The following is a 13,871-nucleotide window of genomic DNA, read 5'->3' on the forward strand; positions in this document are numbered from 1 at the left end:
TTGAGGTACAGAAATTTTGATAGCAGCTGACTCATTTCAAAGTTCACATAAACTTGCCTGCGCGGTCAGTTCTTGTGATGTTGGATTATAGAGCTAATTTCTCATCATCAGTTTTGCCTATTTTCCATTCTGGGCACATGCTTTTCTTTTTTATTGCCCAGGAGTATTACTGGGTAAACAGGTGAAGAACTAACGGCAGCAGGGCACTTCAGGAAATATATCAGAATCACACCCAACATAAAGACAAGTTTAATACAGTACATCCCATTTTATTGCTGAAATGGATTATTCTGCCCTGGAACATGCCTGGTGTTCAAAAACTTCCAGAATAGAGACCCATGGCCGTGCGCCACCTACTGGAACCATAGAAAACTACAGGCATAAGCTTGGTTGTAAAGCCAGGTTTCAGAGAGGTTTCCCATTTATACTCAGCGCTTCCAGAAACTACATGTGTGAAAACAAAGTGGAGGGTATGGCCATGCACTAAATGATGCCCGGCCACGCATACATGGGCAGGTGGTAGTGATTATACTGCAGGTAGTCAAGGATGCTCTTCTCCACCAGCCCCTTGTAGATAGTTTCCTGGAAAACTCTTTTGAGGTATTTCCTGGGCTTCTCCTTCAGGTTAATTTCTTCATCTTCTATCTGATGGGCTAACTGTTCTATGGAAGGAAGGTCTTCCTCCTGGAAAATAGAGGAAGTGGCCAGATATGGAAATTACTTGGACAATAAGAGGGCAGTTTCACTAAAATGAAAAAGAGTGATCACCTTCTCAAGGGTGCTTGTTCTTGTCCCCTAACTTTTCAAAAATTATTTTTAATCATGGCAAAATATACATAAGATTTACTGTTTCAACCATTTAAAACTTTTAAAATATTTATTTATATTTGAGAGAGACAGAGAGACAGAGGGTGAATGGGAGAGGGACAGAGAGAGAGGGAGACACAGAATCTGAAGCAGGCTGCAGCCTCTGAGCTGTCAGCACAGAGCCTGACATGGGGCTAGAACTCACAAACTGTGAGATCATGACCTGAGCTGAAGTTGGCCGCTTAACCGACTGAACCACCCAGGCGCTCCTGTTTTAATGAGGACATCCACATTGTTGGGCAGCCATCCCCTAGCCATGTTCAGGACTTTCTCATTCTCCCAAACTGAAACTCTGTATTCATTAAACACTAACTCCCCATTCTGCCTCCACCAGCCCCTGGCAGCCACCGTTCTACTTTCTATCTGTGACTCTGACTACTCTGGGTACTTCATGTAAGTGGGATCAAACACTATTTGTCTTCTTGAGGCTGGCTTACTTGACTTGGAATAATGTCCTCAAGGTTCAGCAAGAATAGTAACTTTAAGTTCTTAATATTCAGATAAAAGTTATCTGCAGATCACACTTGTTTTAAAAATAAGAAAGGAGGGGCGCCTGGGTGGCGCAGTCGGTTAAGCGTCCGACTTCAGCCAGGTCACGATCTCGCGGTCCGTGAGTTCGAGCCCCGCGTCAGGCTCTGGGCTGATGGCTCAGAGCCTGGAGCCTGTTTCCGATTCTGTGTCTCCCTCTCTCTCTGCCCCTCCCCCGTTCATGCTCTGTCTCTCTCTGTCCCAAAAATAAATAAGCGTTGAAAAAAAAAAATAAAAATAAAAATAAGAAAGGAAGTGATTAAGCATTTTTACATGAAAACTTCTAGATGGTTTACTTTACATGGTTATAGTCCTCTCTCAAGAAATAGGATTTTATAATATAAAAAGAGAGAGGGAGGCAAACCATAAGAGACTCTTAAATACAGAGAACAAACTGGGGGTTGCTGGAGGGGTGGTGGGTGTGGGGATGGGCTAAACGGGTGATGGGCATTAAGGAGTGCACTTGTTGGGATGAGCACTGGGTGTTATATATGTATATATGTAAATTCAAATTTTGTTGACATCTTTAAAGACAAGGCTCAGAGAGAATAAAGTTATTTAATGTTGATAATCACATGCCGTGCATATCTAAAATATAGTAGGGAATTTTCCAACATTTTATTATAAAAATACTCAAACATAGAGGCAAGTTGGCTGAATTGTACATTTAGCACCAGCACACACACATGGCTAGATTCTACGGTTGAGGTTTACCCTATTTGCTCCATCACGTATCTGCCCATCGATAGGAAGTTGTTCTACAATGCACTCCACCAAGGTTTGAGCTGTGTACGTTCTGAATACCACAATAATTCCAAATGACCCTAACAGCAGACTCACGGGGACTTTGGTGCTATATTTCCTTGAACTTCCAATAATTTTTATTTTCAACAGAAAAAAAGTAGGCGACTTGCAGATCATTAATTTATTAACAGTCAGAATTTTACAGATGGGAAAATAGGTTCAAACTATATGGAAGCATAACAGAATTATTTGGTTCTGTCAGTGAGACACTGACAGAAGTCCTGGAGATTACACACACATCACTTCAGAGAACAGTCAGTGAGGCTCACTGGACTTTGGATTTAAATCAGCTCAACGAAACAGTGACAGAAAAAGGCACCTGACGCCCAGGATGAAATATTAGAGGTGCTGCCAGCATGTCCCCAACATATCTTCCACAACACACACAAGGTGTGTTCTTTCTTCCTTAGTTTTTCAGGAGAATCGTAGCAAACAAAAACAACAACTTTACAAAAATTTTAGAATGGTGTATGGTGCTGTTCTGACAGTGCTGTAAATACTGTAAAATCACAAAATGGAGCTTTTAAGTTTACCTAAGACAAATACCGCTCTAGACTGTAAACAGATTTTTGTGCATTTGCCTCTCACAGTGTGTCCTCTCTGTATGACCATCTCCCTCCCATGTGACCATCTGCCCCTCAGTGTGACCGTCTTCCCCCATGTGACCATCTCCCTTCTCAGTGTGACCAGCTCCACCTCAGGGTAACCATCTTTCCCCATGTGACCATCTGTCCCTCAGTGTGATCAGCTCCCCTTCAGTGTGACCATCTATTGCCAATACTTGTTACTTTTTTTTTCTTTCTACTATAGCCACTCTAGTGGGTGTGAAGTAGTATCTCATTGTAGTTCTGTTATGCATTTCCCTAAAGATGAATGACATAAATCTTTCCATGCAAATGTTTTTTACTTCTGGATTATCAATTTTATTCCATTGATCTCTGGATCTATCCTTATGCAAGTACCATGCTGTCCTGGTTACTGCTGATCTGTAGTAAGTTCTCAAGCTGCAAAGTGTAAGTCATTCAACTATTTTTTATTCTCAAGATTGTTTTGGCTATTTAGAGTCTCTTGCATTTTCCTATGAATTTCTCCATTTCTGCAGAAGATGCCAATGGGATTTTGATAGGATTACATTAAATTTGTACATGGCTTTGGGGAGTGCTGCCATCTTAATTATATTCAGTCTCCAGTCCATGAACACAAATGGCTTTCCATTTATTTAGGTCTGCTTTAGCTTCTTTCAGAAATGTTTTGAGGTTTTCAGTATACAAATCTTACACCGCCCACTTAAATTTATTCCCAAGTATTTTATTCTTTTGGATGTTATTGTAAATGGAAAAGTTTTTCTTAAAACATTTTTTTATTTTAATTTTTTAAAAATTTACATCCAAGCTAGTTAGCATATAGTGCAACAAAGATTTCAGGGGTAGATTCCTTAATGCCCCTTACCCATTTAGCCCATCTCCCCTCCCACAACCCCTCCAGTAACCCTCTGTTCTCCATATTTAAGAGTCTCTTATGTTTTGTTCCCCTCCCTGTTTTTATATTACTTTTGCTTCCCTTTCCTTATGTTCATCTGTTCTGTGTCTTAAAGTCCTCATATGAGTGAAGTCATATGGTATTTGTCTTTCTCTGACTAATTCCGCTTAGCATAATACCCTCTAGTTCCATCCATGTAGTTGTAAATGGCAAGATTTCATTCTTTTTGATTGCCGAGTAATACTCCATTGTGTATATATACATGACATCTTCTTTATCCATTCATCCATCGATGGACATTTGGGCTCTTTCCATACCTTGGCTATTGTTGATAGTGTTGCTATAAACATGGGGGTGCCCATGATCAAGTGGGATTCATTCCTGGGATGCAGGGCTGGTTCAACATTCGCAAATCAATCAACGTGATACATCACATTAACAAAAAAAAAGAGAAGAACCATATGATCTTGTCAATCGATGCAGAAAAGGCCTTTGACAAAATCCAGCACCCTTTCTTAATAAAAACTCTTGAGAAAGTCGGGATAGAAGGAACATACTTAAAGATCATAAAAGCCATTTATGAAAAGCCCACAGCTAACATCATCCTCAACGGGGAAAAACTGAGAGCTTTTTCCCTGAGATCAGGAACACGACAGGGATGCCCACTCTCACCGCTGTTGTTTAACATAGTGCTGGAAGTTCTAGCATCAGCAATCAGACAACAGAAGGAAATCAAAGGCGTCAAAATTGGCAAAGATGAAGTCAAGCTTTCGCTCTTTGCAGATGACATGATATTATACATGGAAAATCCGATAGACTCCACCAAAAGTCTGCTAGAACTGATACATGAATTCAGCAAAGTTGCAGGATACAAAATCAATGTACAGAAATCAGTTGCATTCTTATACACTAACAATGAAGCAACAGAAAGACAAATAAAGAAACTGATCCCATTCACAATTGCACCAAGAAGCATAAAATACCTAGGAATCAATCTAACCAAAGATGTAAAGGATCTGTATGCTGAAAACTATAGAAAGCTTATGAAGGTAATTGAAGAAGATTTAAAGAAATGGAAAGACATTCCCTGCTCATGGATTGGAAGAATAAATATTGTCAAAATGTCAATACTACCCAAAGCTATCTACACATTCAATGCAATCCCAATCAAAATTGCACCAGCATTCTTCTCGAAACTAGAACAAGCAATCCTAAAATTCATATGGAACCACAAAAGGCCCCGAATAGCCAAAGTAATTTTGAAGAAGAAGACCAAAGCAGGAGGCATCACAATCCCAGACTTTAGCCTCTACTACAAAGCTGTCATCATCAAGACAGCATGGTATTGGCACCAAAACAGACACATAGACCAATGGAATAGAATAGAAACCCCGGAACTAGACCCACAAACGTACGGCCAACTCATCTTTGACAAAGCAGGAAAGAACATCCAATGGAAAAAAGACAGTCTCTTTAACAAATGGTGCTGGGAGAACTGGACAGCAACATGCAGAAGGTTGAAACTAGACCACTTTCTCACACCATTCACAAAAATAAACTCAAAATGGATAAAGGACCTGAATGTGAGACAGGAAACCATCAAAACCTTAGAGGAGAAAGCAGGAAAAGACCTCTCTGACCTCAGCCGTAGCAATCTCTTACTCGACACATCCCCAAAGGCAAGGGAATTAAAAGCAAAAGTGAATTCCTGGGACCTTATGAAGATAAAAAGCTTCTGCACAGCAAAGGAAACAACCAACAAAACTAAAAGGCAACCAACGGAATGGGAAAAGATATTTGCAAATGACATATCGGACAAAGGGCTAGTATCCAAAATCTATAAAGAGCTCACCAAACTCCACACCCGAAAAGCAAATAACCCAGTGAAGAAATGGGCAGAAAACATGAATAGACACTTCTCTAAAGAAGACATCCAGATGGCCAACAGGCACATGAAAAGATGTTCAGCGTCGCTCCTTATCAGGGAAATACAAATCAAAACCACACTCAGATATCACCTCACGCCAGTCAGAGTGGCCAAAATGAACAAATCAGGAGACTATAGATGCTGGAGAGGATGTGGAGAAACGGGAACCCTCTTGCACTGTTGGTGGGAATGCAAATTGGTGCAGCCGCTCTGGAAAGCAGTGTGGAGGTTCCTCAGAAAATTAAAAATAGACCTACCCTATGACCCAGCAATAGCACTGCTAGGAATTTATCCAAGGGACACAGGAGTACTGATGCATAGGGGCACTTGTACCCCAATGTTCATAGCAGCACTCTCAACAATAGCCAAATTATGGAAAGAGCCTAAATGTCCATCAACTGATGAATGGATAAAGAAATTGTGGTTTATATACACAATGGAGTACTACGTGGCAATGAGAAAAAATGAAATATGGCCTTTTGTAGCAACGTGGATGGAACTGGAGAGTGTGATGCTAAGTGAAATAAGCCATACAGAGAAAGACAGATACCATATGGTTTCACTCTTATGTGGATCCTGAGAAACTTAAGAGAAACCCATGGGGGAGGGGAACAAAAAAAAAAAAAAAAAAAAAAAAAAAGAGGTTAGAGTGGGAGAGAGCCAAAGCATAAGAGACTGTTGAGAACTGAGAACAAACTAAGGGTTGATGGGGGGTGGGAGGGAGGAGAGGGTGGGTGATGGGTACTGAGGAGGGCACCTTTTGGGATGAGCACTGGGTGTTGTATGGAAACCAATTTGACAATAAATTTCATATATAAATAAAAAAAAAAAAAAAAAAAAAAAAATAAACATGGGGGTGCATGTGTCCCTTCGAAACAGCATACCTGTATCCCTTGGATAAATGCCTAGTAGTGCAATTGCTGGGTTGTAGGGTAGTTCTATTTTTAGTTTTTTGAGGAACCTCCATACTGTTTTCCAGAGTGGTTGTGCCAGCTTGCATTCCCACCAACAACGCAAAAGAGATCCTCTTTCTCCGCATCCTCACCAACATCTGTTGTTGCCCGAGTTGCTAATGTTAGCCATTCTGACAGGTGTGAGGTGGTATCTCATTGTGGTTTTGATTTGTATTTCCCTGATGATGAGTGATGTTGAGCATTTTTTCATGTGTCTGTTGGCCATTTGGATGTCTTCTTTGGGGAAGTGTCTATTCATGTCTTTTGCCCATTTCTTCACTGGATTATTTGTTTTTTGGGTGTTGAGTTTGAGAAATTCTTTAAAGATTTTGGATACTAACCCTTTATCCGATATGTCATTTGCAAATATCTTCTCCCATTCCATCAGTTGCCTTTTAGTTTTTCTGATTGTTTCCTTCACTGTGCAGAAGCTTTTTATTTTGATGAGGTCCCAATAGTTCATTTTTGCTTTTTTCTCTTGCCTCTGGAGACGTGTTGAGTAAGAAGTTGCTGCGGCCAAGATCAAAGAGGTTTTTGCTTCCTTTCTCCTCGAGGATCTTGATGGCTCCCTATCTTACATTTAGGTCTTTCATCCATTTTGAGTTTATTTTTGTGCCTGGTGTAATAAAGTGGTCCAGGTTCATTTTTCTGCATGTCGCTGTCCAGTTTTCCCAGCACCACTTGCTGAAGAGACTGTCTTTATTTCACTGGATATTCTTTCCTGCTTTGTCAAATATTAGTTGGCCATACATTTGTGGGTCCATTTCTGGGTTCTCTATTCTGTGCCATTGATCTGAGTGTCTGTTCTTGTGCCAGTACTATACTGTCTTGATGATTATAGCTTTGTAATACAGCGTGAAGTCTGGAATTGTGATGCCTCTTGCTTTGGATTTCTTTTTCCAGATTGCTTTGGCTATTCGGGGTCTTTTCTGGTTCCATAAAAATTTTAGGATTGTTTGTTCTAGCTCTGTGAAGAATGCTGGTGTTATTTTGATAGGGATTGCATTGAATATGTAGATTGCTTTGGGTAGTATTGACATTTTAGCAATAGTTGTTCTTCCTATCCAGGAGCATGGAATCTTTTTCCTTGTGTGTGTGTGTGTGTGTGTGTGTGTGTGTGTCTTCAATTTCTTTCATAAGCTTTCTATAGTTTTCAGTGTATAGATTTTTCACCTCTTTGGTTAGATTTATTCCTAGGTATTTTATGGTTTTTGGCGCAATTGTATATGGGATCAATTCCTTGATTTCTCTTTCTGTCTCTTCCTTGTTGGTGTATAAGAATGTAACTGATTTCTGTGCATTGATTTTATATCCTGAAATTTTGCTGAATTCATGAATCAGTTCTAGCAGTTTTTTGGTGGAATCTTTAGGGTTTTCCATATAGAGTATCATGTCATCTGCAAAGAGTGAAAGTTTGACCTCCTCCTGGCCGATTTGGATGCCTTTTATTTCTTTGTGTTGTCTGATTGCTGAGGCTAAGACTGCCAATACTATGTTAAATAACAGTGGTGAGAGTGGACATCCCTGTCTTGTTCCTGACCTTAGGGGAAAAGCTCTCAGTTTTTCCCCATTGAGGATGATATTAGTGTTGGGTCTTTTGTATATGGCTTTTATGATCTTGAGGTATGATCCTTCTATTCCTACTTTCTCGAGGGTTTTTACCAAGAAAGTATGTTGTATTTTGTCAAATGCTTTCTCTGCATCTATTGAGAGGATCATAGGGTTCTTGTCCTTTCTTTTATTGATGTGATGGATCACATTGATTGTTTTGCAGATATTGAACCAGCCCTGCATCCCAGGTATAAATCCCATTTGGTCATGGTGAATAATTTTTTTAATGTATTGTTGGATCCGGTTGGCTAATAGCTTGTTGAGGATTTTTGCATCCATGTTCATCAGGGAAACTGGTCTATAGTTCTCCTTTTTTAGTGGCGTCTTTGTCTGGTTTTGGAACCAAGGTAATGCTGGCTTCATAGAAACAGTTTGGAAGTTTTCCTTCCATTTCTATTTTTTGGAACAGTTTTAAGAAAATAGGTGTTAACTCTTCCTTAAATGTTTGGTAGAATTCCCCTGGGAAGCCATCTGATCCTGGACTCTTGTTTTTTTGGGAGATTTTTGAATACTAATTCGATTTCTTTACTGGTTATGGATCTGTTCAAATGTTCTATTTCTTCCTGTTTCAGTTTTGGTAGTGTATATGTTTCTAGGAATTTGTCCATTTCTTCCAGATTGCCCATTTTATTGGCATATAATTGCTCATAATATTCTCTTATTATTGTTTTTATTTCTGGTGTGTTGGTTGTGATCTCTCCTCTTCCATTCTTGATTTTATTAAGGCCCTTTCCTTTTTCTTTTTGATCAAACTGGCTAGTGGTTTATCAATTTTTTTAATTCTTGCAAAAAACCAGCTTCCGGTTTCATTGATCTGTTCTACTGGTTTTTTTGGCTTTGATAGCATTTTCTGCTCTAATCTTTATTATTTCCTGTCATCTGCTGGTTTTGGGTTTTATTTGCTGTTCTTTTTCCCGCTCTTTAAGGCGTAAGGTTAGGCTGTGTATTTGAGACCTTTCATCCTTCTTTAGGGAGGCCTGGATTGCTATATATTTTCCTCTTATCACCGCCTTTGCTGTGTCCCAGAGGTTTTGGGTTGTGGCCATTTTCATTGGCTTCCATATACTTTGTAGTTTCCTCTTTAACTGCTTGGTTAGCCCATTCATTCTTTAGTAGGATGTTCCTCAGTCTCCAAGTATTTGTTATCTTTCTAAATTTTTTTCTTGTGGTTGATTTCGAGTTTCACAGCATTATGGTCTGAAAATATGCACGGTATGATCTCAATCTTTTTGTACTTGTTGAGGGCGGATTTGTGTTCCAGTATGTGGTCTATTCTGGAGAACGTTCCATGGAGAAGAGTGTATATTCTGCTGCTTTAGGATGAAATGTTCTGAATATATCTGTTAAGTCCATCTGGTCCAGTGTGTCATTCAAAGCCATTGTTTTCTTGTTGATTTTCTGATTAGCTGATCTGTCCATTGCTGTAAGTGGGGTACTGAAATCCTGTTGTTCAAGTCCCCTATTTCCTTACCTGGTTGTTCTATCCATTACTGAAAGTGAAATATTGAATTCCCCAGCTCTTATTTTAGAACCATCTCTTCCTTTAATGCTATCAACTTTTGCCTCGTGTGTATGTGTGTGTGTGTGTGTGTGTGTGTGTGTGTATATATATATATATACATATATATATATATATATGTATATATATATATAGGGGTTTTGTTGCTTGGTGCATATATCTATAATTGTTACATTTTTGAAGAATAATCTTGACTATATAAATTTTCATTTTGGTCAGTGACTCTTTGGTTAAGCTAAACACAGTGTCAGTGGATTTATAATCTGTTCCTCTTTACTTCCATGCAAGACTCGTGAAATCTTACAACGGGTTTGTTTTTAAAATAAGTGATACATAGATTTGAGATGACTTACAATAACAGTCATAAATAATAGTCTTTTATTCCTTTCTCTCCATGTGGAAGTAGAGGAAAACTGATATGCTGAGCTATAGGATATCATAGTCAATGGGACTGGACTGCTGTACTTTCCTATAGACAATCTGGAAAGTAAAATGAAATGGGCTACTTAATCTCAATATTTGAGAAAAGGAATTACCATCATTCTTTAGTGAAGGCTATCCTCTTTATTTTCCTATTACCAGGCTCTCAAATGAACTCCTGCATATCTGCTTATATGAGTACCACTTCCACTGTCTGCCTGTCCCCACCACCATTACCTGTGGGGGCTGGCACTTACTGGGAGCCATTCTTCTGTGCTGTGTACTTGCACATATCCCCTCCTTCACTCCTCCCACAGCTCACTGAGTTGGGAACAGGTAGTCCCTGTTCTACAAGGATCTGAGCTAGAGGCAGACACCACTGCATGCAGCACTTCTTCCTGTGGCCTTTCCCACTTGACACATGCAAGGCGGTGCAGGCAGTACGGACTCAGTGTGTGATCTGTATCTATGCTGCCCAATATGGAGCCCACACCACAGGAACCTTTGAGGGTCACAGGTGCTCTCAAGTGGAAGTGATCACAGAGACACAGTACTTGCCCTTTTAGACAATAAAACATGGTGGAAAACTAAGCTGTGCCCACTGGGCCAGCCCTTATCTGAGTGGAGCAAGGGAGAGTCTGCGATGGATATCTGACTACTTTGTGAGCACAGACACTAACTCTCCACAGCTTCATTAAGGAGTCTAGTGTTGCAAGAAAGAATTTAATTTAAAGCTTCACGAATATTTCACTACTTACACTGCAGAGTCAAATTTCTTGCTGAGCATGGAGTCTTTGGGAAATGTATCCTTCCAGTTAATTCCCTATCACTTTGAGAAAGCAGTTTGGGTTATAAAAGGGGTGTGTCTGGGCATCTTACACCTTCCCTTTACATTTTCATAATAACACACAGACACACAAATATCTAGCAAATGGTGGGCAATAGGGCAGAAACTAAAGGCATGCAATGTCCATTCTTGAGAGCAAGTCGAAAAAACTCAGATTCGGTTCCCAGTCAACATCCCTGTTAACTGATCATGAAAATACAGTTACTTGTAAAAAGGAAAAAGAAATCTGCCTCTCATAAAAGGATTTAAATAATCCACTTTTCCTGAAATATCACTGTCTATGTTCACATACTCCAAATCTTGTTTATAAGAAGTACAGTTGTAAGTAAAACCAAAAGGGGGAATGTAGAGAAAAGTCTAAATGACCAACAACTACTAAGTGCTTGTAATCTGCAAGAAATAACTCACATATCTATTAATCACTCTTACCTCCTTGGAGGTCAAGATCTGGCGTAACTCTTTCCTTAGATCAATAAAACGATCGTGAAACAGGGCCATGCACCATGGCTCCATGAAGTAGCTAGTGAGGAAAGAAAAGATTCAGTTAGCTGGAAACGCTCTCATTACCACTAATAAAGTATTTACCTGCTTTTTGCCTTTATAAATTACAGTTCTGGCCCCTTTGCAAGCGTTTGCTCATAAAATGCCTCGTGGAACAGCCTGGCCAATCAATTTTTTAAATGGATGTTCCTGATGTAAGGCCAGGTTCCATAATTACATTTAAAGTGGTTTAATTCAGAGCTGGGGCAAGACCCAGTGAAGAATCCTGATTTTATCAGAATTTAAAAGCCTGAAGACTTGTAAAGAACGGTGTCTCCATTATCTGCCCTCATTTGAGAAAAACAGATTGCAGGATTAACTGAACTGCTGCATAAACAAATTACATTTGGGTAGACAATAACACAAATGTTGTTCATCATTAAGGTTTCTGGATTAATAATGACCAGAAAAACAGGCCACCTCGGTGGTGTTGCAACATAGTCTCCATACAATTGCACTGATGCTTAATTGAACATCTTTTAGGAGAGCAGCTCTTTCGGTGTTTATATTGGCTAACTTTTCACTGAAAACCATTGGAGTAAATGCTTTGTGATGCATTCTTGGAGAACCAAGACCATTTACTGTTACTTTAACTCTGATTTTATTTTAATGCTAAGTGTCTTGGGATGGGAAACATCACTTCTTTCACGCTGGAGACACGTTGATCACGTGGGTTTCACTGTTCTCTGGATGTGAGTTTGTTGTTCCCATTACTGCTAATGGATGCCATGTGTGTGCACCAGGGAAGAAAAACCTGGTGCCCACGTGCAGACGAGCACCTTCTGTTTTCCCAGACCTGAAGTTAATTCTTAGGGAAGGAAGTGACGAGACCCAGGGACGACTGAGGCCTTAAAGGACAAGTATAATGATAAGAGTCTGTGCTACAATCAGCATGGCACTCAGCTATATCACTTATTACCTATCACCTATTTGCTTGACCAGAATATGACCTAGTTTCATGCTTAATTACCTATTTTCCATTCAACTATGAATTCCACTAATATTTATGGAACATCTATTATGCACCCAGCAGTATTCTGGGCACAGGGGAAACAGCAAGGACCAAAATAGACCATCAACCCTGCCACTGTGAAGCTTATATTCAAGTGACAAATAAGTAAACATAAGGCCTGTTGGATGATGAGAACTGCTTAGGAGAAAACACAAGGCAGGCAAGGATAGGGGAGGCCAAAGAAAAGCTCAGGGAGTAAAGGCTTGAGGGCAGGGAGAGAGAGCCATGTGGAGATCTGGGGGAAGAGCCCTCTAGAGAGAGGGAACAGCAGATGTGAACACCTGGAGCCAGGAGTGTGCTAAGAGCACTCTGTGAGGCAGAGTGGAGATAAGAGCAGGGATTGGTAGGGAGGTGAGGTCAGGAAGGCGATGGGTGGGAAAGATGCTCCTGGAGGCAGCAGCCCAGTCAGAGCTGTTGTGTACAGCAGTCCTCTGTCTCCATGATTTCACTTTCTGCATTTCAGTCACCCGCAGTCAACCGTACTCCGGAGCAGGTGACCCTCCTCCTGACATACTGTCAGAAGGTCAGTAGGAGCCTCACACTACATCATAGTGCCTATGTCATTCACCTCACTTCGTCTCATCATGTGGGCAGTTTATCAGCTCACGTCATCACAAGAGGAAGGGTGACTACTGTGTGATAAGGTATTTTGACAGAGACCACATTCATATAACTTTCATTAAGTGTATGACTATAACTGTTCTATTATGTTATTGTTGCTAATCTATTAAAGTGCCTAATTTGCAAATTAAACTTTATCGTAGGTGTGTATGCGCTGAAGAAAACATATAGGGCTCAGGACTAACCACGGTTTCCGGCATCTACTGGGGGTCTTGGAGATATTTCCAGCGGGGAAAGGGGGACCACTGTAATCGCTCCATGGTGATCCAGTTCAGCACTTGCATGCGAAAGGCATCTTATGAATCTTCACAAATGAATGAATGTACATTGCACTGTGTACATTCTTTCTGCCTGGCTCGGATTGGTCTTTCATTAATATAGAATAAAGTGCTGCTAAATAAATTGGTGACAGAACTCTGCAAAATGCCCCAAGACAGGAAGCATTATGAAAAAGAGCATCACTGGGAAGACTGGGAAAGCTGTATGTGAAACCAGAGCTCCAGGATGATCTTGCTAAGCCCCACAGCAAGCAAGGCTGAGGGTGTCAGGTGGGCACTTTGCGGAAATGTCAGAGGACTGCTCGCCTCTGAAATTACTCAAGGCCACCTAATTCTTAGTGAATGGAGCCAAATTGATAGGCATTCTGGCTGGGTTTCTGGGCCCCTACAAACCCTGGCCAACATCCAACATCCATCTAAGTCCTTAAGCAAAGGCACTGGTGCAGGGCTGGCCACCTTGGCAAG

At 40.4% G+C, this 13,871-nt stretch overlaps 1 protein-coding gene across 4 annotated transcripts in view; it reads right to left on the minus strand.

Annotated features, from left to right (window-relative positions):
• Window positions 1-244: 244 nt before the first annotated feature.
• The window catches only part of CFAP61 (cilia and flagella associated protein 61), a 287,953-nt gene continuing 274,326 nt past the window's right edge, over window positions 245-13,871 (minus strand). For all 4 annotated transcript variants that reach the window (XM_086701573.1, XM_086701575.1, XM_086701572.1 and 1 more), the window contains 2 exons: window positions 11,385-11,475; window positions 245-684 (listed from right to left, as the gene is read on the minus strand). In XM_086701573.1, the coding sequence (XP_086557699.1) occupies window positions 484-684; window positions 11,385-11,475 (292 nt within the window). In that variant the 3' untranslated portion in view covers window positions 245-483. The remainder of the gene's footprint in view (window positions 685-11,384; window positions 11,476-13,871) is intronic.

The sequence above is a fragment of the Puma concolor genome, chromosome A3, assembly GCF_028749965.1.
Source record: "Puma concolor isolate L17-30 chromosome A3, mPumCon1.1.hap2, whole genome shotgun sequence".
NCBI classification, from domain to species: domain Eukaryota; kingdom Metazoa; phylum Chordata; class Mammalia; order Carnivora; family Felidae; genus Puma; species Puma concolor.